General features: G+C 34.4%; 2 protein-coding genes across 4 annotated transcripts in view; one reads left to right on the top strand and one right to left on the bottom strand.

Moving 5' to 3' along the window:
• The window catches only part of LOC125054032 (nucleoside diphosphate phosphatase ENTPD5), a 33,254-nt gene extending 27,533 nt beyond the window's left edge, over nucleotides 1–5,721 (bottom strand). Inside the window, exons 1-3 of one of the 3 annotated variants that reach the window (XM_047655689.1) lie at nucleotides 5,651–5,721; nucleotides 5,377–5,416; nucleotides 1,729–1,849 (exon numbers count right to left, since the gene is read on the bottom strand). In XM_047655689.1, coding sequence (XP_047511645.1) covers nucleotides 1,729–1,849; nucleotides 5,377–5,416; nucleotides 5,651–5,661 — 172 coding nt within the window. In that variant the 5' untranslated portion in view covers nucleotides 5,662–5,721. Of the gene's footprint in view, nucleotides 1–1,728; nucleotides 1,850–2,121; nucleotides 2,378–3,113; nucleotides 3,306–5,376; nucleotides 5,417–5,650 lie in introns of those variants that run through there. The other 2 variants (XM_047655691.1, XM_047655690.1) reach the window with 2 other exon arrangements.
• Nucleotides 2,713–21,094, top strand: LOC125054034 (zinc finger protein 511). The gene is made up of 4 exons (XM_047655695.1): nucleotides 2,713–2,938; nucleotides 10,894–11,033; nucleotides 19,018–19,216; nucleotides 20,779–21,094. Exons 2-4 carry the CDS (start codon nucleotides 10,897–10,899, stop codon nucleotides 21,079–21,081), a joined length of 639 nt encoding a protein of 212 aa, XP_047511651.1. The 5' UTR covers nucleotides 2,713–2,938; nucleotides 10,894–10,896; the 3' UTR covers nucleotides 21,082–21,094.
• The last annotated feature ends 60 nt before the right edge of the window (nucleotides 21,095–21,154 follow it).

The following is a 21,154-nucleotide window of genomic DNA, read 5'->3' as shown; positions in this document are numbered from 1 at the left end:
GATACACTCGTATCGGACAAAGTAGTGGCTTATTGTTGTGTTCAACAGATTGCCGCGGAGCAGAAAGAAAGAAAAAAAAAATATTACAAGAATTTCAAATCTAAAATGCAATTAGCATGAAAATCTCTTTTTGACCTAAAAACTTCAAACCTAACAAGGCTTTCGTAAGTTACATGTTCTAGTTAAGGAAACTGTGCCATCTATATAAGGGAAATTATACTTAAAGTAATAATTAACATTAGATCAGCTTATCCTAAATGCTTATGTTAATTAGTTATTTTAAAGTATAATTACAATGACAAAAACCAATTGTTTGAAGTACAGGTTTTTAGAATTAGTAATGTTAATACAACTTGATAATATTACTTTATATTGTAAAGGAAGAACACAGTAATAGCAAAAATAATAGTTTAACACGAAATGAAGAAACAAAGCCCATGGAGAAAATATGTAATTTAGTTTTTAAATGTTCTGTTGGAAATTCTCATGTTGACGATAAAAACTGTTCGATTGAAATTTGTTACTAATATTTTTATGCTTCAAACAAAATTCATCTAAATGGATGAATTAACTAATTATAGTATTATAATAGTTTGCTAGTTATAGTCAATACTGTCTTCACCATAAGGGCACACGGGGCCCGTGCCCAGGGCCCCCATTCTCAGGGGGCCCCGAAGGACCGACAATTTCTCACACACATTTATTCTCAAAACATTTTTTGAAGGGCACATTACACTTTTTTCACAAATTAGTAATCTTATCAGAAGATATTTACAAGGCATATACTACGCCATTATATCAATAACTGCGCCTATTCCTACTGTACTAATTTTATTAATAAGGATATAATAGAAGACTCAACAGAAATCTCGAAAGAAACCATTATCGTAATCGCAACAAAAAAACTAGCAGCATTCTAATATCATAAATGACATAATATATCATACTGTATTTGATGAACTATAATAAATGATCAATCATACTTAGTAATTTTTGTTATTTTTACTTTTTTTTTATTTTTTTACTTTCCAAAAGGGCCCCAAATTCTTGTGTGCCCAATGGCCCCGGCCTAGTGTAAGACAGCCCTTGTTGTAGTATTATAATAAAATAGTTTCAAGATAGCATATATTACTTTTTTATCAGACAAGATATAATCAGTTTGACTTGCCTTAAGTTAAAGTGCTTATCAAGTATATTGTTCAGAAAAATTTCAATATCCTACTTGATTGAAAACTCTTGTAAACATTGTATGTGCACATTAGATGATGAGATGATATACATCCTCAATATTATTTACACTACTCATATGAACAACTTCACTATGATATCAATTGATAATCAATTTCTAATTAGAAGGTAAGTGTTTTACTGTACAATTTCCAAACAGATATTAGTACATTACTTTAATAAATTGCTAAGGATTGGTTAATGAAAAAACTTAAATTGTTGTAAAACTAAAACTAAGTCTACATAACATATCTCACTAGCTTTATTAGGATGCAAAAAAATGTGGCAAGTGTAGAGAAGCTGCGTTAAATGAGTCCTATTAAGTTCATCATATATGTATATGATATTAACATAAGATATTTATTTACAACACCAATATGTTTAATATACATTTAAATAATATTTTAATTGTATGGTGTATTCTAATGTGTACTTATGATGAATTTAATAAATATACATCTGTATATAACTAAAATCTATATTTTATGGAAATAGACTTACCCAATAAATATGTGCCGCATAGTCCTAAAGCTATCAAAAAAATGAAGACCTTTTTGAATCTCCGAGGCTGCTTCAGGCTTCTTCTTACATTGATATGTGAGTTTGAGGTATCATCTTTTAGCTAAAAAATTAAAATATAGTTTTAGACATTAGTTATAATAACCCAACACCATATAGTGTTGCTATATAGGTCTTGGCCCCAGATTGCAGAATTCTTAATAGACACTACATGACCACAATTATAGAAAAACATACTTTTCGTGGAAAACTCATGTAAAGTTAAACCATTAATGTCTGTTATTTACAAATAAGGCATAACATTAAACTGTATCTAACGTAGCAATGTTAAGGGCTAATTAACGATTAAAAATATTATATTTAGCAAATACCTACCTCTAAATACCTGTACGTACTGAATTTTCCCATAATGGGTAAACATCACAACCTGTACGCTTAAAACCAAGGTATTATGTAAATATAATAATTTTATCAAATAGCTGGACTACATTTAAATATTTTTTATTAATACTCTAAGTGCAATACTAATAAAGTTTTATCTTAAGTTTTGAATAATAAAGATAAATCAAGATTAAAATAAATTCTTAATTCTTGAATTGGTATTTGGTATATAGAAAATGTCATTTATGATTTGGCAATTGGCATTTACTACTAACGTAAAACGTCTTACGTCGAATATATATGGGGATGTATATAATTGAACGTAACAAAACGTGACTTTATGTCAAGTGTCATTTTCAAATATCAATTTGTTGTAACGTCATTTTCAAGTCAGACAAAAACTTGTTAATATGGTATATTAGTGAACTTATCACCTTATAATTGTAATTTCATTCCTTTATTTTCATAACGTTTTGTTATATTATGTCAATAAAATTTCAGTAAGTATTCTGTTATGTCTAATTAGTTTATTGATACTGAGTACTAACAAATGACATTTAATATTTGTTAACTGTCAAGGTCAAAAATAAAAACTAGTATAAGTCGGAAGTGAACAAAATATTAGTAAAATAATAATTTTAAATTTTTTAAGTTACTGAAGAGCACACAGAATTGTGATATTATTAAAGAATTACAATATCATTTATACTATTCCATATGACTTGTACTTTGCTGGTTATAAAGTTTACCTTATTTTCGCTCTAATTCCGTTAGTGCAATCTTCAATCAAGATCATCAGAGAAGTTAAAAGGTAAGTTACAGATTCATTAGGCAAAATAAAATTTGAGTTAATTCATTTGAGAGCCTTTTTAATTCATTTTATTCTGACTTAAATAATTTTACCTTAAGCTACTTGCTCTTGAGTTTTCACTTATCGCTCTGATTTCAAACATTGTTTACACTTTAATACATTAACGAACACCTACCTTTCTTTGTCGTAACTCACTCATTATAATAATTACACAGTCCTTACTAAGAAAAAAATCTACTTTTAAGATATATATATATTATCTTTGTCACTTGGTATTACGTAATATTTCTAATAACGAATAGGTATCGTGTGAAGCAAGGCCGCGCGCGTTTTGAGACACCGGCACCGCGACTCGTCGAAGTCAATAGTAATCTTTATCTAAGTATATTATGATGTACATTAAATAATGAACATTAATGTTACAATGACCTTCATTACTTCATTACTGTAATTAGTGATGAAAATGGTCTATAATGGCATTTATGTGCATGATAATAATTATTGCTCTATCAGTTTATTTAGAAAAAAATAGATAGATTATTTAAATAAACTCTTTACTACACTATCATAATTTGAAAGGTGTAGACCTAAACATTGAGATTCAATCCAAATAATTATACAATTTGCAAGCAAATTTCTATACACGTGTATTCTAAACGTACATGTTCGTAAGTCGAAGTGGTTTTTCCTATAGTATAAACTAAAACACGAATTACACTTCGCCAATCCTGGCCTTTGTACGAAACGAGAATAGTAATAAAATAATATAGAGCAGCATGGATAATAAATGATGTATTCATAAATTTATCAGGATAAAGAAAGAATGCTTTATGTCAAATTTATTCTCCTAATAACCTAAAGGCCTTATTTCAAACTTATTTTTGTTCATCTAAGTGGATAGTCATGGTAAAGAGTTAATGCCTGGTATTAAATTGCAGACATGCCGTGAAGTGACCTTGTAACGTCAAGTTTTTTACGCTTTATAATTATTTATTTCGCTCTCATTCTAAAACACATCCATAAAAACAATCTGGTAGGTAACTCGAAAAATACGATTTAAAACACTGTCAAAACGGTGGCAATATTGCTTTATTTTGTTTTTCTTTATTCTTTATTAATGGTTAATAGTTTCTATGATAAAATAATATTCAGTCTGTAGCCAATTGTTCCGAATGCAAAATGTAAGTAACGTTCCTTCCTATAAAAAAATTAAAATCAGTGGCGCTATAGCTTTTTTAAGTCTCTCTGTGTATGTTTCATGATCATAATATTATGTCAATCTTATAGTGTAGTAGGTGATCAGCCTCCTATGCCTGACACACGCCATCGACTTGCAAGCCGGTTTCCTCACAATGATTTCCTTCACCGTACGAGCAAAACTTAAATGCGCATAAAGAAAGAAAGTCCGTTGGTGCACAGCCGAGGTTCGAACCTACGTCTTCAGGGATGAGAATCGCACGCTAAAGCCACTAGGCCAACACTGCTCTCGTTAAAAAATTTACTGAAGTAAAATTCATTTACCTTGACGAGACTAATTGTTTGGTTCAGTACATTTTAAACTATACAATTTTCATCACGTTATTCGGCTAAAAGAGAGCTTGTAGCGTTATGAAGTTCAGCTCTAATTAGGGATGTGACATTCTGCATAAAAAAATGTTTTTTTTAGCATGAAAAGTCGATTAATAAATAATAGATTTTTCTTAAAAAAAATTAATCGATTTATTTGTATTAATCGATTTTTTCCTAATTTTTGAATTAATTTCAAAATAAACACCTTAAATATTTTATTTTTCATGGTTTTATTAATTAAAAATAAATAATAGAAATTATAAACACAAATTAAAGTTTTACAATAATCAAAATTGAAATTAACCTAATCTCGTTTTGATAGATTTTAGGTGAAATTTGATAGATGCTGTGTGCCTTTTCAGTAGCACATTGCAGTATTTTTGTTGTTTTTTTTTGTAGGTAACCTTGTGCTGCTGAATAAAGTTATTTTACTTTTAAATGTGTTAAAGTGTTCATTATTCAAACTTGAGTTTTTGTGAAATTCACTGGTTATATCCATCTTTCGAATCTCCCTAATAGTTCGAGGTCCGGGTTATAAAGAGCAGACGTTATGTCGAGAGGTGGCAGATGAAAAATAGACTACGCTTTTCAATGATAAAAAGAATCGATTATTTTTAATATTAAAATCGCGTAAAAAATTGAATTTCACTAAACACAACACTAAATACAAAAAATCTATTTAATCGATTATTTCCATAATCGATTATTTTTTCACATCCCTGGCTCCAATGGTTTAACTCTTTGTAACATTTGTGTAAACTGGGATTATACAAGTGTTATTTACATATCGTATTGTATGTTTTTTTTCTACGAATGTTATATATGGTATACTATATACAAATGTAGTCGAATATCTTTAAATTACTCACGTCATCCGACAGCTGTATGTGGTCAATGATTGATAGTTTCCTGAAATTATAATATAAATGTACAGCCAATAGCAAATGCCATAATTGTTTAACTTTTACAGTAAGATGTTATCTACAATTGATAAATATTATTTTAATAACCAAGAACATAATTTAATCAAAATCGCTACAGATAAAACTAACAAAAAAGAAACAGAAATGTTGCTTTTAGATTTAACTTAAGTAAAAACAAATGCGCTGCGTCTGTACGTGACTCTAAGTAATGTATATTTACCCAAAATCCATTATATTCGATAGATATTTCAAAATTAAACGTCTTCTAATTGCAATGATTTAAATACTAATCAGCAAGATGATGTTCTAGAATGGTATGTCTACATTGTTTGATCAAATATATATTACCTACTTAATAAATGTACTTACTTATTATCATGTCATCTAACCTCAGAATGAATCATTAAACAACGGTTAAGGTAACTTCAGTTAGAAAATAATTTATATTATTTTCCTCGATATTAAGGCAGTTGTGGATAGATCTCTTACAGAGATTGTCGTCTCTTGTTAATTTTAATTTTCAGCATAATAACCTAGGAGCTCCGGCACATTTTATTATTTATTTTTTGTTTTAGGTTTCGATTACCTTTCAGCAATCGTGGTAAGAGACTGAAATAATTCATAAATTCGTATTTTTATCCACAAAGTAAGAAACATTAAGCTTAATTATAAGTTTTATACTCGCGTAATTAAAAAATATATCTAACATGGTTGTTATATCGTTCAATAAATCTTCATTAATTGTCCCAAAAGAGCGAATGACCATCTAAGTCAATACCTACAAAAATAGTCTAGGTGAATTAATTATTTTTTTATTAATATCCGCATAGAGAAATATTTATTTTCCAATTGTACAAGAACGTAGCGCTAAGAATATGAATATTACCCGTAGAAGGTTATTGTTATTAATTTACCGCCTCTACGCCTCTATTTTGAACGCGTGTATTACTGTTGTGTGCTCCAACGGCTGATTGGGGATGGGACAAAGTACCCTCGCTGACAGTGCGGTACCTTGGTGGAGGCGGTATAGCAATAAAACAAATACTTTTCTCAAATGATACTATCTATTCAGACAACTAATGCATCTAGGTTGACATGACAAGATAATACAATGATTCACTATTGCAGTGCTACTGTATCTCTAAAATAGTACCTACATTAAATTCTTAGTTATCTAAGACATACAGTTTGTATGGAGATGGGTTTATTTATTGTATTAATAAAGGTGAAAGACTGGAAAATATTAGCGAAGAAAAAAAATTCAAAATCATTTATTCATATAGGTATACTTAAACGTCAAAAAAGAAATACATAATATGCTTCTAAATTTACATTTACTGCCAGCGTAGAACGGAAGAGAAGAACTGGCAATAAACTCTCCGCCACTCTTTTAAATCGCCAAGTTTTTTTGTTTTACACAACGTTTGAAAGGAGCTGCAACCATTACACGATGTTCCACATGACATTTTAAGTAATGAATAATAATAAAATAAATTAAAAACAAAGATGTTTCCTCTATCAGCAGGAGGCATGGAGAAATAGGAGCACGCACTTACATTCTCGTGGGAACAACACGCAAAAACATAGTTGAAATAACTAACTATCACAGCAAACGAATTCAAGTCCGACCAGTCACCACCGCCTCTAATTATCATATATCAAATCATTAAAAAAATCTCAAACAAATGCGTAGTAGTATTACCGATATTATTATCATTTCCTATTTATTACATTAAAATTATAAAATATTATTGTTTACAGATCTATAACTATATTTACTTAAGATTAGATTACAAGTTAAAAGAACCCTGACAAATAGCACAGTCATTTTCTTGTTGGATAACTACTTATTTAATGTCATGATTAACAATTAGTTACACTTATATATTTTATAAGAAATATTAGCGATTTGTAGAGCGTCGAGTGTAATCATCACTGGAAAATTGCTCAAAGCAGGAGAAAATTATATGGAAAGATGGCTTGCCATCTTTAATAAAAAGCTTAAATGTAAAATAATAGAAGTTAAGCTGTAGATTGAGGGAGATCCGCTAATTAATTCATCATCACCAAATAAGAGAATCAGTTATTAAAAAAGATGACAAGAGATATAAAAATAGAATTTCGAAGATCTTCCTAATTTAAGTATTGGCCTAGTGGCTTCAGCGTGCAACTCTCATCCCCTGAGGTCATAGGTTCGATCACCGGCTGTGCTCCAATGCACTTTCTTGATGATGGATTTAACACTTGCTCGTAAGTTGAAATAAAAGATCGTGAGAAAACCGGCTTGCCTTAGACCCAAAAAGTCGTCGGCGTGACTGGCACCGGAGGCTGATCATGTACTTGCTCGTCACCTATTATTAGATTGACAAATGATCATGAAACAGATACAGAAATCTCACCTAAAAAGTTGTAGCGCCTCTGATTGTTTCTATCTTTAACGTTATTAAAAGTTTTTAATAATTGCGTTTTATCCTGTTTGTATTCGTGACAGTGCAAATAAATAAACGTGACGAAACATGTTTTATTAATTGTAACTGTACGATTATATAAATCTTATCATTACGTTTTTTATAAATAGATACCTAATTATACAAATCATTTATTATAAGTTTATAATAATGTTATTAAGCAGACTCATAAATACTTTTTGTGCTAGTTACAATATTGTCTTCAATATTATATAAGTAGGTTAGTTTTAAGGTATTTTACAAATGGTCTAAGATCCCGCTGCAGGATTGGTGCGCTCATCGACTATTTGCTTAAAACCAAATTTTTATGTTTATTTATAATTAAGAGAATATATATTTACTAGGGTGCCTATCAAAATTTGGCCGCCATTATTTTTAATTGATTTTTGGTAAAAAATTTCGTTCATTTATTATTTAAATAAAATAACGTCTACATCACGGTAATTAATATGAAGATTCTAAAAAATCACGGGTGCCGTTGCGCACCTGGCCGCACCTCTTTGCAGCCAGGTGTAAACAGGTATGATTTCGATAAATTTATACGTTTATAACCTATTTTTATTAATTATATGTCAAATTGAAGCTAATTTTTTTCTATTAATTATCATATAAAGTTGCCTAATTAAATCTGGCCGCAAATAAGGGCTACTGGCTGTTAAAGATAATAAATATTTAAGGTAGAGTGAAAGAGAGTTAGCGCGTAACATCATTTGTCAGACGAGGACAGCGATTGTCGGCTGTGCGGCGCTTTTAAGCCATTGCGCATGCGTCGAACGTTAGTGTTCTCAACCACCGAGGAGTAATAGAGACGACTTATAATAAATACTCCAAAAAATATGTAATTTTTTTCAAAATGACAAATTTAAAAATTGCAACAAATTCAGCCCAGAAAATAATGGCTGGTACTAGATGGTTTTTTAAAACCAACATGGTTCCTGCGAGACTCAACTCCAACGCAAGTTAATAGTGTGCTATGTGAATCCACGAACAAAGCTTCCGATAACGACGATTCTGATATTTGTAGCGATGAAAGTGATAGCTCCGATGATAGTACAACAGAAAGCTCCGATGATTCAGATTATTAAATAAGAGTTACGGAAATATAAGAGTTATAAGATTATTTATTAAGATTTATTTTTTTATTTGCTTAAATGTTTAATTAATATGTAATAGACAATTAATTACTTGAATAAAATCTAATACAATTTTTCAATAATACTTTCGCAATAAAATTTTCTTTTCCTTCACCTTGGTTTTATTTTTTTATTTTTTAAATTAATATTAAATATCGACGTTCTAATTAGCAAATTATCTAACTCCATTTTAGAGAATCTTTTATTTGTACGAAAAAACAATGACTTCATAATTTATTATCATTTTAAAAAACCATTTAATATCATTAATATCTAATAGAGATATAATATTTAAGTTTGAATCATTCGAATAATTTGTAATTGGATTATTGCTTCATCAAAATGTTAAAAAAATCACCCTCTAAAAAATAAGGAGTTAGACAAATTGCTAGCTAGACCGTCGATATATCAAATCAATATTAATTTTTTGTTGCAATTTTTAAAATTGTCATTTTGAAAAAAATTACATATTTATTATAAGTCGTCTCTATTAATCCCCGGTGGTTGAGAACACTAACGTTCGACGCATGCGCAATGGCTTAAAAGCGCCGCACAGCCGACAATCGCTGTCCTCGTCTGACAAATGATGTTACGCGCTAACTCTCTTTCACTCTACCTTAAATATTTATTATCTTTAACAGCCAGTAGCCCTTATTTGCGGCCAGATTTAATTAAGCAACTTTATATGATAATTAATAGAAAAAAATTAGCTTCAATTTGACATATAATTAATAAAAATAGGTTATAAACGTATAAATTTATCGAAATCATACCTGTTTACACCTGGCTGCAAAGAGGTGCGGCCATGTGCGCAACGGCACCCGTGATTTTTTAGAATCTTCATATTAATTACCGTGATGTAGACGTTATTTTATTTAAATAATAAATGAACGAAACTTTTTACCAAAAATCACTTAAAAATAATTTAATTAAAAATAATGGCGGCCAAATTTTGATAGGCACCCTAGTAAATATATATTCTCTTAATTATAAATAAACATAAAAATTTGGTTTTAAACAAATAGTCGATGAGCGCACCAATCCTGCAGCGGGATCTCGTACTAAAAGTACACATGTCAGAAGTGAAACATATTTGGCAAACTAATTTTTATGTCTTGTTCATATGTATATAAATAATATAATACAAAGTCTCGGAAAGCAAATCTAAAACTTTAGATTTCCGAGACATCTAAGTCTCCCTTCCTCTAGGGAGGGAAAGAGGAAGATATGTTAGGAATTTAATGAATTTAATTGTCATTAAAATATTAAGTGTCGAAAATTAATAGAAATAATTAATTTATTTCTTAATCTTTATATATATATAATTCTTCTGTGAGTGTGTATGTCACTGAACTTCTCTCAAACGACTGGACCGATTTTGATGAAATTTTTTGTGTGTGTTCAAGGGGATCTGGGAATGGTTTAGATTCACAAATCAGCCCGCCAGATGGCGCTGCAGTCGGTACTTTCATACTTTGCTTTACTAATCGCTTGAAATATCATGCAGGACAACGTCTGTCGTGTCCACTAGTAAAATATAAAATACTAATATTTCATAAATTCTCTTTACGAAATTTTAATTTAAAAAATATAATTTCTATAAGGTAATTCGCCATTCTCACTCTCTCTCAATCGCTCTCTCCCTTTTCTTCGACAAAAACGCTACACATCTTCGTGAAGTTTCCAAGTTTTAAAATCTAACAAAAATTCTACCGTGTATCCCACGTACAGGAGGCTGATCACGTACTTGTCAATTAGAATAAAACAAGTGATCTAAAAACTAAGGCCCAGACCTAAAAAGTATCAACATTGTTTTTTTTTTTGAACTATTAAAGATTGAATTATATTCTACTTGATTTCAGAAAATGCAAGATTTGCTGGAAAAACTCATAGTTTACGGCGTGGGGAAACGGAAACTTGATGATGTTTTATTCGTGAACGAGTTTCCGCCTAAGGTTCTCGGAGTTTATGATGATGATGAGGAAGAACTATGCCATGAGATGTAAGTAATCAGTATCCATCATAATATAATTATAATTCCAAACCATCTGATCTGTCATCTTCACAGTATTGACAGAAATCGACAAATGAGTACTTTAGTTAAAACAGTGGGAATCAGTAAACTCATAGAAATTCCGCATTATAATTCCAAAATCTCAATATTGAGTCGCTTCTAGAGTGTATGTTATATATTTCAGCTCAATAAAATACTATTAATAATGGCTTACAAAAATATATACAACAAATTAATTAATATCACTTAAGTATCAGATAACAAGAATGCTATAGACACATTAATACTAACCATGGTTTTCTAATTTTAATATAAATCAAAATATATAAAACTAAGTTGTGTTAGTTACACCACTTATAACTCAAGATCGGCTGGACTGATGTTAGTTATCACTTTTTTAGTGGATTCTTCTCCGCTCCGAATAGCAGAATAAGTAACAAAATATCGGATAAGTTATCGAATAAAAATAGAGAAATTAATTAATTTTACGAATGCAAACATCATGTGGTGCCATCTGTTGACAAAATTACGCATATAAAAGAAACCTACAACTTTGTTCTTGCGCCGGATAACAAAACAAAAAATGTTGTATATCAGAAAGTGCTTTAACATGCAGTATCGCAATATTGGCGCTAGAGAGAAGAGGCCTAATGTGTAAAACTGCCATTTGTATTCGCAATGGCAAGCAATAAAAAAAACTGTTTTTGCAAAAAAAGTTGTATTAAAGTTACCTTCATGAAATCCTAAATTAAGTTTAACTAAAGTAAACACAATATTATAAGAATGTTAGGCGGAACGAAGTTCGCCTTGCCCACTAGTAAATGATAAAATAAAAGATAATAACTCCAATAATTCAAGTCTCGACTTATAGTATTTTAATTTTTATATACCACTAGCTGACCTGGCTAACTTCGTTCCGCCCTACAACCTTATAATATCGTTGTTACTTTAATTTAACTTATTTTAGGATTACATTAATGTTAAGTATTACATAAATACAATTTTTTTGCAAATACAGAAATGTTTTATTGCTTGCCATTGCGAAAGAAGAATGGCAGTTTTCACATTAGGCATCTTCTCTCTAGCGACAATATGGCGATACTGCATGTTAAGCACTTTCTGATATCCAACATCTTTTGATCAGGATCAAAGCATGGTTATGCATCTCCTCATTCACCTCAAGATCGGAATTTCTTGAACTGACACGAATTCGACGTAAATGATGCGTAGTTTTGTCACAGATGGCACCATATGGTTTTTGCATTCATAAAATTAATTAATTTATTTATTGTTATTCGATAACTTATCCGATATTTTATTGCTTATTCTGCTATTCGGGACGGAAACAAATCCAACAAATCAAAAACCATGGCAATCGGTCCAGCCGTTCTCGAGTTATAAGTGTTGTAACAAACACGACTTTCTTTTATATATATAGATTTTACCCGCCTTTATTCAGTCATTTTATTATTAATATTTAGCCATAAACAAAAAGCTGACAGCTAGGCTACAGAAACAAACTCGTCATTATAGTACATATTGTTACGAGCTAGGGGATCGGATAGAAACGCCGTAGATTTCTTCAAGGGTTTATTTTCTAATTAAATCTATGAGGAATTTGTTAACACTAAAAACTGGAAATTACGCTCAAAAATTCACTAAACACACACACAAAATACTGTCACTAATTACTCTAATAACACGCACTTCACACAGTACTTGTATTCACTTTTCTTCACTATATTCGCACTTTTTCACTCCGGTGTTTATCGCTTGGTATCGCATTCAAAACTGAACTGACTGATCGCGTTTCGGCTCGCTTATATATCCCTGGGATCGATGTTCGAGAACTCTCTAGGCGGCAGCGCAACTGAGTAGCGATCGCACAATTCTAGAACGTGCGTACTAGCAGCTATCTCTTTCTCACAATGCTCCGTCCTTGTCGTACGGCGTTCCAGAGTGCTCGGTCTAGCTTCGAGAAGGTTCCGATCTTCCCTCTCTCTCGCATATCATTCCGTCCTTGTCCCACACCTAGAAAATTCGTTCTAGAACATTCCTTCATCAAAGGGGTATAACCAGGCCTGAAAACGCCTGAAAACGGGTTTCCTGAAAAGTGTACCATTCGACTACATGTGTACTGAAACGACCTGAAAAAATGTTTCAGGCTCCTGAAAACTAAGGTAACATTATGTAAATTACGATTTTCTAATATGTGATTGACCCTCTCCTGAAACGGTCAGAAATCACATTTCAGCCTGCTGAAAACTTCTCTAAGTAGTGGAAAAATCAAGAAACATTGCAGTCGACCCGTCTTCGTAACACTACCCCCTCCTTAGACATGCTCGTCCCGAGCATCATTACTTCCTTTATAGGGAGCCAATCGATTTATGTGAACGACTTTCGGTTTGCTTCTTAAACCACTCATTTTCTTTATCCGGTAAGTAACGTCATTAATCTTCGTGATTATCGTGTATGGACCATCCCAGTCAGCTTGAAGCTTTGGTGATTTGCCTTTGCGTTTTGTTGGGTTATGGAGCCATACTTGCGAGCCTTCTTTAAATTCTATGTGATTCGTCTTTCTGTCATACCTAATCTTCGTAGTCTCACTTATTTTGCTTTGTGATGCTCGTACGTGTTCATGGATTTCATGCAGTTTATTACGCAAATCCGCAGCATATTCTGTAACACTCTCCGGGGTGTCAGGTGGTCGTCCCGTTACAAGGTCTGCTGGTAATCTAAGTTGTCTCCCAAACATGGCTAAAGCAGGTGTAACATTCGTGGTTTCATGAACCGCAGATCGGTATGACATTAAAAATAATGGAATATACTTGTCCCAGTCTTTTTGATGGCTGTCCACCAATTTTGCCAAGTGCCTTTCCAAGGTTTGATTAAAGCGTTCCACCATTCCATCTGACTGTGGGTGATATGGAGTAGTCCGCGTCTTATGAATTCCCATTAGTCGGCATACTTCTTGAAACAATAAAGACTCAAAATTTCTTCCCTGATCACTGTGAATCTCCAAGGGTACTCCGAATCTAGAGAATACGTCATTTACAAGTATCTCAGCTACTGTAACTGCCTCTTGATTGGGAATAGCGAACACTTCGGGCCACTTCGTAAAGTAATCCATAACAACCATGATGTACTTATTTCCTTTTTCTGTTAACGGAAATGGTCCAGCTATGTCAACGGCTATCCTCTCCCATGGAGCTCCGACATTGTATTGCTTCATACCAGCTCTAGTTCTCGTCTGTGGGCCTTTGACTGCTGCACAAGCTTTACATTTCCGAATCCAGTCTTCCACATCTTCACGGCAATGTATCCAATAAAATCTCTCTTTAATTTTCAGAAGAGTCCTTTTTACTCCTAAGTGTCCACCCGATGAGCCATCATGAAACATTTCCAAGATGTTGCGAACCTTGGATCTTGGCACAACTAACTGTAGATGATATGCATCCCCTCGAGTGTTTTCCCATTTGCGACATAATACTCCATTATGAAGAACTAAGCTATCCCATTGAGCCCAGTAACTCTTGGTCGTGGTGCTAGTAGATGCAACATCATTCCACCGCGGCTTGATAGCTGAAGATTTCATCCAGTCCAGAATTGGTTTAATGTCAGAATCTTGTTGTTGCTCTTCCTGAATTAATTTCCCACACCAATCTGGACTAATGGTGTCTGTCCTGAGTATCCTCACATGGGCTACCTCTCTACTTTCGTGTCTTGTACAATGTTTGCAATCCTCCTCACATGGCCTTCGAGACAATGCATCTGCGTTCCCGTGGGCTCTGCCCTTGCGATGTTCAGTAGCAAAGTCATACTCTTGCAGTTGTTCGATCCATCGAGCCACTTGTCCTTCCGGATTCTTGAACTGAAGTAGCCATTTTAATGCAGCATGATCTGTCCTAAGACGGAACTTGCGACCTAGCAAGTATTTACTGAAGTGCTGCAGCGTCTTCACAACAGCCAGTAGTTCCCTCCGAGTTACACAGTAGTTCCGTTCTGGTTTCGACAATGACTTGCTGAAGTAGGCTATTACTTGCTCGTGCTCTCCTTTTACTTGTGATAGTACACCTCCAATGCCAATTCCACTGGCATCTGTATCTACCACATATTCGCCATCTTGATCCGGGTAGCCTAGTATTGGAGTCTCACACAGTCGGTTCTTGAGCTCATTAAACGCATCTTCACACTCTCCATCCCATGTGAATTTCCTCTTCTGTTCGGTGAGTCTGTGAAGTGGTTTTGCAATATCCGCGAAATTTTTCACAAATCTTCGGTAGTAAGAACATAAGCCTAAGAAAGCGCGGGCTTCAGTTTTATCTTTAGGTACTGGCCAATCCTTCACCGCAACTATCTTCTCAGGGTCTGTTCGAACTCCGTCCTCTGATATAATGTGACCCAAGTAGCTCACTGCTCTTTTGAAAAATAAACATTTCTTTGCACTTAGTTTCAGGTTGGCTTTATGCAGTCTGGAGAGCACCCGTTGCAGATTCCGTATGTGATCATCAAAATCCTTCCCAATGATGACTACATCATCCAAGTACACTAAGCAGGCTTCTCCTATCAGTCCTGACAGTACTTTTTCCATTAGTCTTTCAAAGGTGGCAGGTGCATTGCAAAGCCCAAACGGCATAACTTTAAACTGCCATAGTCCTTTACCAGTTGAGAACGCTGTTTTCTCTTTATGACTTGGGTCTATTTCCACTTGCCAGTACCCACTTTTCAAGTCTAAAGTTGTAAACCATTTTGCCCCACTTAAGGTATCCAAGGTGTCATCTATTCTAGGTAACGGATAACTGTCCTTCTTCGTGATATCGTTAAGACGACGGTAGTCGACGCAGAACCTTAAACTGTTATCCTTTTTCTTGACTAAAAGTGGAGAGCACCAAGGGCTGGAAGATGCTTCAATAACATTATGGTTCGACATTTCTGCAATCATCTTGTCTATATTCTTTTCATATGCGACAGGTACTCGTCGCGGTCTTAAACGTATGGGCGCTTCGGTTCCAGTCTCAATTCGATGTTTAACTACACCTGTCCTTCCTAGATCTCCATCGTGTGTAGCAAACATGTCAGAAAATGTTTTTAAAAGTCCCTTTGCTTTCGACATTTCTTCCCTCGTCAAGGTTTCCTTACAGTCCTCCAGTATTGCTTGAACTATATCTCGTTGTTTACTAACTGTACCATCTTCAATGATAGCTCTATACATGTCGTACCCGTTCTTCATTGTGTTATCTTTTAGGGAAACTACTTCATCTCTACACTTGAATGTGCCGTTCTTCAGGTCAATCTTACAGTTGTAATGCTTCATGAAGTCTAAACCGATAATACAGTCATCCACGATGTCAGCAATAACCACCTTATGTCTGTATGTTCTTCCACCAATCTTGAAGGTAGCGATTCCTTCTCCTCGAACGGTTATGTGCTGACCAGTAGCTGTAAGGAGCTGTACATTTCCACCAGAAAGGCTCTTGTAAAATGACTTCAGAAGTTGGTATCTGATTACTGTCCGGGAAGCTCCAGTATCAAGGGTTAACTCACACCTAGTGCCGTTAACTTCTCCGTCGATGACAATGGTATTCCCATCCTGAGTTTGAGAGATCATAACTTTTGGGGCCTTCCTTACAGAACCGGCCAGCACCCGCCCCGTGTTCCTGGCTTCTATTCGTTTCCCTGCCGCTTTTCAGCGGCAGTCACATCCACGTCATCGGGCTCCCCACGTCTTGTCTTCATTTCGCCTCGGGGATCTCTCTTAGGGCACGAAAACCTCATATGCCCTACTTCCCCGCAGAGGTAACAGGTGGGTCCACGTTGGGAACTACGTTTTTCCGAGACAGCCCTAATGCGGTTAAATCGAGAATCCTTGCAAAATGCTTCCACTTCCAACGCATGAGCAAGAGCATTCTGGAGGTCCTTATGGTGAGCTAGGTTCACAGCCATTCGAATTTCACGGTCTCGAATACCGTCAACGAAGGCTTGAACCAACATCTTGTCTGCAACGTCTGGTGAGGATGCGTAGGCTTTCCTAACCAGCTTCTCTATTTCAAATCCCCATTTTTGCAAACTTTCATTTGTCTGCTGAATTCTATCCTTTAATTGAGCCCTATAGACGTGCTCATAATGTGCGTCTCCGTACCGAGATTCCAGGGCATCCAGCAGTTGCTTTAACGTCACTTTACCGGTCTTGGTTTCTAATATGGTGAGGGCTTCATCTCGCAGTCCCATAATAAGGGCGGTGACAGCCTGATCGTCATTCCACCCATTTGACTCTGCCATATTCTCAAACTGTATTTTGTACGCGCCCCAGGAAGATGTACCGTCAAAGGGAGGTACTTTAAGATTTCCAGATGGTGCTACAGTCGTTACGACACCTTTGGTCTTCAGGCACTGCATCTCTTGTTCTAATCCGAGAATACGTTTGTCCTGTTTCGAAAATTTGCAGTCCATATCAGATTCCAAGTTTTCTATTTTTTTGTCTACTTGTATTTTCAGGTCACCAAGTTTTTCTCCAATACGGCGGGCCTGTTCCTCCATCATCTGATGAGCCTGCTCCTCTTGACGCCGTGCCTGTTCCTCCATCATACGACGTGTCTGAGCCTGTTCTTCCATCATTAGGCGTGCCTGTTCTTCTTGACGGCGTGCCTGTTCTTCCGTCAATCTTCGAAACTGTTCCTCCTGATGACGTGCCTGTTCCTCTTGCCGGCGTGCCTGTTCCTCCATCATTTGTCGTGCCTGTTCCTCTTGACGTCGTGCCTGTTCTTCCATCATTTGGCGCAGAGCAAAAAGCATGTTGGCATCGTTGCTTTCACCCATCCCGCGGTTTGCATCGAAACTTTGTCGTCGGGCAGCGTCGCGTGCTGATTGCGCCCTTGTCTGGACTCCCTCCGCAGCTGGAGACTCTGCTACAAACTCCTCTTGATTCTCCCTTGGAGTAATTGGCATTTTTCTATCCCACTTCTGACACCAAAATGTTACGAGCTAGGGGATCGGATAGAAACGCCGTAGATTTCTTCAAGGGTTTATTTTCTAATTAAATCTATGAGGAATTTGTTAACACTAAAAACTGGAAATTACGCTCAAAAATTCACTAAACACACACACAAAATACTGTCACTAATTACTCTAATAACACGCACTTCACACAGTACTTGTATTCACTTTTCTTCACTATATTCGCACTTTTTCACTCCGGTGTTTATCGCTTGGTATCGCATTCAAAACTGAACTGACTGATCGCGTTTCGGCTCGCTTATATATCCCTGGGATCGATGTTCGAGAACTCTCTAGGCGGCAGCGCAACTGAGTAGCGATCGCACAATTCTAGAACGTGCGTACTAGCAGCTATCTCTTTCTCACAATGCTCCGTCCTTGTCGTACGGCGTTCCAGAGTGCTCGGTCTAGCTTCGAGAAGGTTCCGATCTTCCCTCTCTCTCGCATATCATTCCGTCCTTGTCCCACACCTAGAAAATTCGTTCTAGAACATTCCTTCATCAAAGGGGTATAACCAGGCCTGAAAACGCCTGAAAACGGGTTTCCTGAAAAGTGTACCATTCGACTACATGTGTACTGAAACGACCTGAAAAAATGTTTCAGGCTCCTGAAAACTAAGGTAACATTATGTAAATTACGATTTTCTAATATGTGATTGACCCTCTCCTGAAACGGTCAGAAATCACATTTCAGCCTGCTGAAAACTTCTCTAAGTAGTGGAAAAATCAAGAAACATTGCAGTCGACCCGTCTTCGTAACAATATTAATATAGATTTTAAATATTAATATTTATTAATATAATACCTAATATTTATACATAAATATCTTTAACCAATTCTCACATAACACTTTAAACTGAATTAATTGTCCCGTGAGGTCATTGGATCTTGCGCTAATAAAAATTTATTGTATTTGTATTCTTAAAAAGTTACTCAACTGTATCGAAACAGATATTTAATCTTTCAAAATTATTTTTTAGAATAACAACAACATGCTCAATACCAGGATGTAAATACACGACGGACTCCTTGTTGGATTTCGAGAATCATTACAACTCTAGGCATAGGTACTCATGCTGTGAATGTAAGAAGATACTGCCTTCGCCACACTTGCTCGATCTGCATGTACAAGAAACGCACGACTCATTCTTTGCTGTTAGTGCTTTAAGGAAGCCATCGGTAAGTCAGAAAAGGGAGCGTTCAAGTATTACGTAACGTATTTTTTAATACAGTTGCTCAAAAAGTGGCGTATTGCAGGGACGTATAGCGTTCGGGATGTGGGCTATTACACATTCGTGCTTTTTTTTTACCTTTTCCGAACTAGTGCGTTTTCTTTCCCAACTGTCAAAATAATGTCTATTAAAAAGAAAAAACCAACCACGAAGTTTTTACTAAAAAAAATCATAGAAATTTTTATGATTCATGCAAATATTTCTTAAAAGAAGCTACTGCTTTGTTTCAATATAAGATTTAATGATTTGATTCAATGAGTTAGGTTAGATTTCATTTCATCTCCTTAAATTTTATTTCATATCAATAAAAAATTGTACTGAAGACTTGGCTGTATGGGCATAGTTCCCTTTGCCTACCCAGAATGGGTGAAGAAAAAAAAAATCTGCTTATATTCTTTTACCGTTGGCGCCATTTTCCAAAAATATTCTTTGCGCGTTTAGTTGTTTGTTATATTATATATTAAATATACATGAAAAATCATACGAAATAAATAATAGTGTGTCTCAAACAGTAAATAAATATTATGCAACCTAAAACTTCTCCAGTTAGTATAAAAAACTGTACCAATGTATATGTGAACAATAATTTGTATAAGAAATACATTTATTAGTGAGTTGAGTTTATTGTTTTTTTATTATTTTATTAAATTGCATAATTTTTTCGCAACTGTATTAAAAATAGTCGTTCAGTACACGTGCGGAACCGTCATTGCAACTTGTTCCGACTGTCAACCCTCACCTTCGGCTGCGCCTCGGCTCGGGTAGACATTTGTCGAAACTCTTTGCAATGACAGGCTTTCCGCACTTGTAATGAAATATACTATTGGGAGGGGGGGTCCTTATGTAAAACGTTACGATGCGGGGCGGGGATTAAATTACGCGTTATTGTTAATATTTTTTTCGACTTACACCACATAATAGTAACTAAAGAGTCACTAGGTAAACGTTTTACTATACTTAGATACTGAAAAACGTTACGGCGAGTTACATGGGGGGGGGGGGGTCAATAATCTCCAAAAATTGCGTTACGTAATACTTGAACGCTCCCAAAGATAAAGAATTTTTTCGGACAATTATTGTATGAGATACATATTATTAATTGATGTCTTAAAATATTCTATAAAAACAATAGTCCGATATGGTAAGTGTTTAGGGCAAAAAAAAATTTGTCTCGTGTGGTCAATAATTTCTATTAGCGATATCGATTTTGTATGCAAGTTTGATTTAGTTCCCTCATTAACCGTGGCGTTGATGTCGCAACCAAAATATTAAAAGTTTTATCATTTCAAAATTATTATAAAGTTTTGTTTTTGCCGCTTTTTGTGCGTTATAAATATTGAATTAAATACAATTTTACATTTATCCAGGTGTCTACTGTAAGTTTTTAAATATATATTGTTAATTCAAGTTGTAATAATGAAAATAACTTTAGCAATTTCTTAGCTTTGCATGACTGGATATTTATTTAATTAAATATTTGGAAATAAGTATATATACAATTTTTTGCAGTATTGCTGTTACATAGAAGAGTGTAAAGAGAAGTTTTTATCACCAGATGAAAGAATGGATCATTGTGTAAAAGTTCACAAAATACCCAAAGATTTCAGATTCGATCAAAAGCCAAAGCCAAAGAAAAAGAAAAATAAATCTGATGCAATGGATGTGGATAGTGAGAAAAAATTCATGTTTTGCAATAACAAGAGCAAAAGTTTTAAATACTCGGGCAAAAAGTTTACAAATGACACAAAGTCGAACAGCTCAGTTGACATTGATATGGTTGTGAGTAGTTTGAGGGATAATTTACCACAATAAATAAAACATTATTTCTGATTTTTTTACTGAAATTCATCAGCTTTGTGAAGAAAGTATTTTTTACACTGAAATT

The sequence above is a fragment of the Pieris napi genome, chromosome 11, assembly GCF_905475465.1.
Source record: "Pieris napi chromosome 11, ilPieNapi1.2, whole genome shotgun sequence".
NCBI classification, from domain to species: Eukaryota; Metazoa; Arthropoda; class Insecta; order Lepidoptera; family Pieridae; genus Pieris; species Pieris napi.
This window is presented reverse-complemented; position numbering and strand designations above follow the sequence as displayed.

Excerpts from the sequence above, each read along its gene's own strand:
- LOC125054034 (XM_047655695.1), top strand. The coding sequence starts at position 10,897 with ATGCAAGATTTGCTGGAAAAACTCATAGTTTACGGCGTGGGGAAACGG. Across the intron at positions 11,034-19,017 it reads GAAGAACTATGCCATGAGAT|AATAACAACAACATGCTCAA; the intron begins GTAAGTAATCAG and ends ATTATTTTTTAG. Across the intron at positions 19,217-20,778 it reads GTGCTTTAAGGAAGCCATCG|TATTGCTGTTACATAGAAGA; the intron begins GTAAGTCAGAAA and ends AATTTTTTGCAG.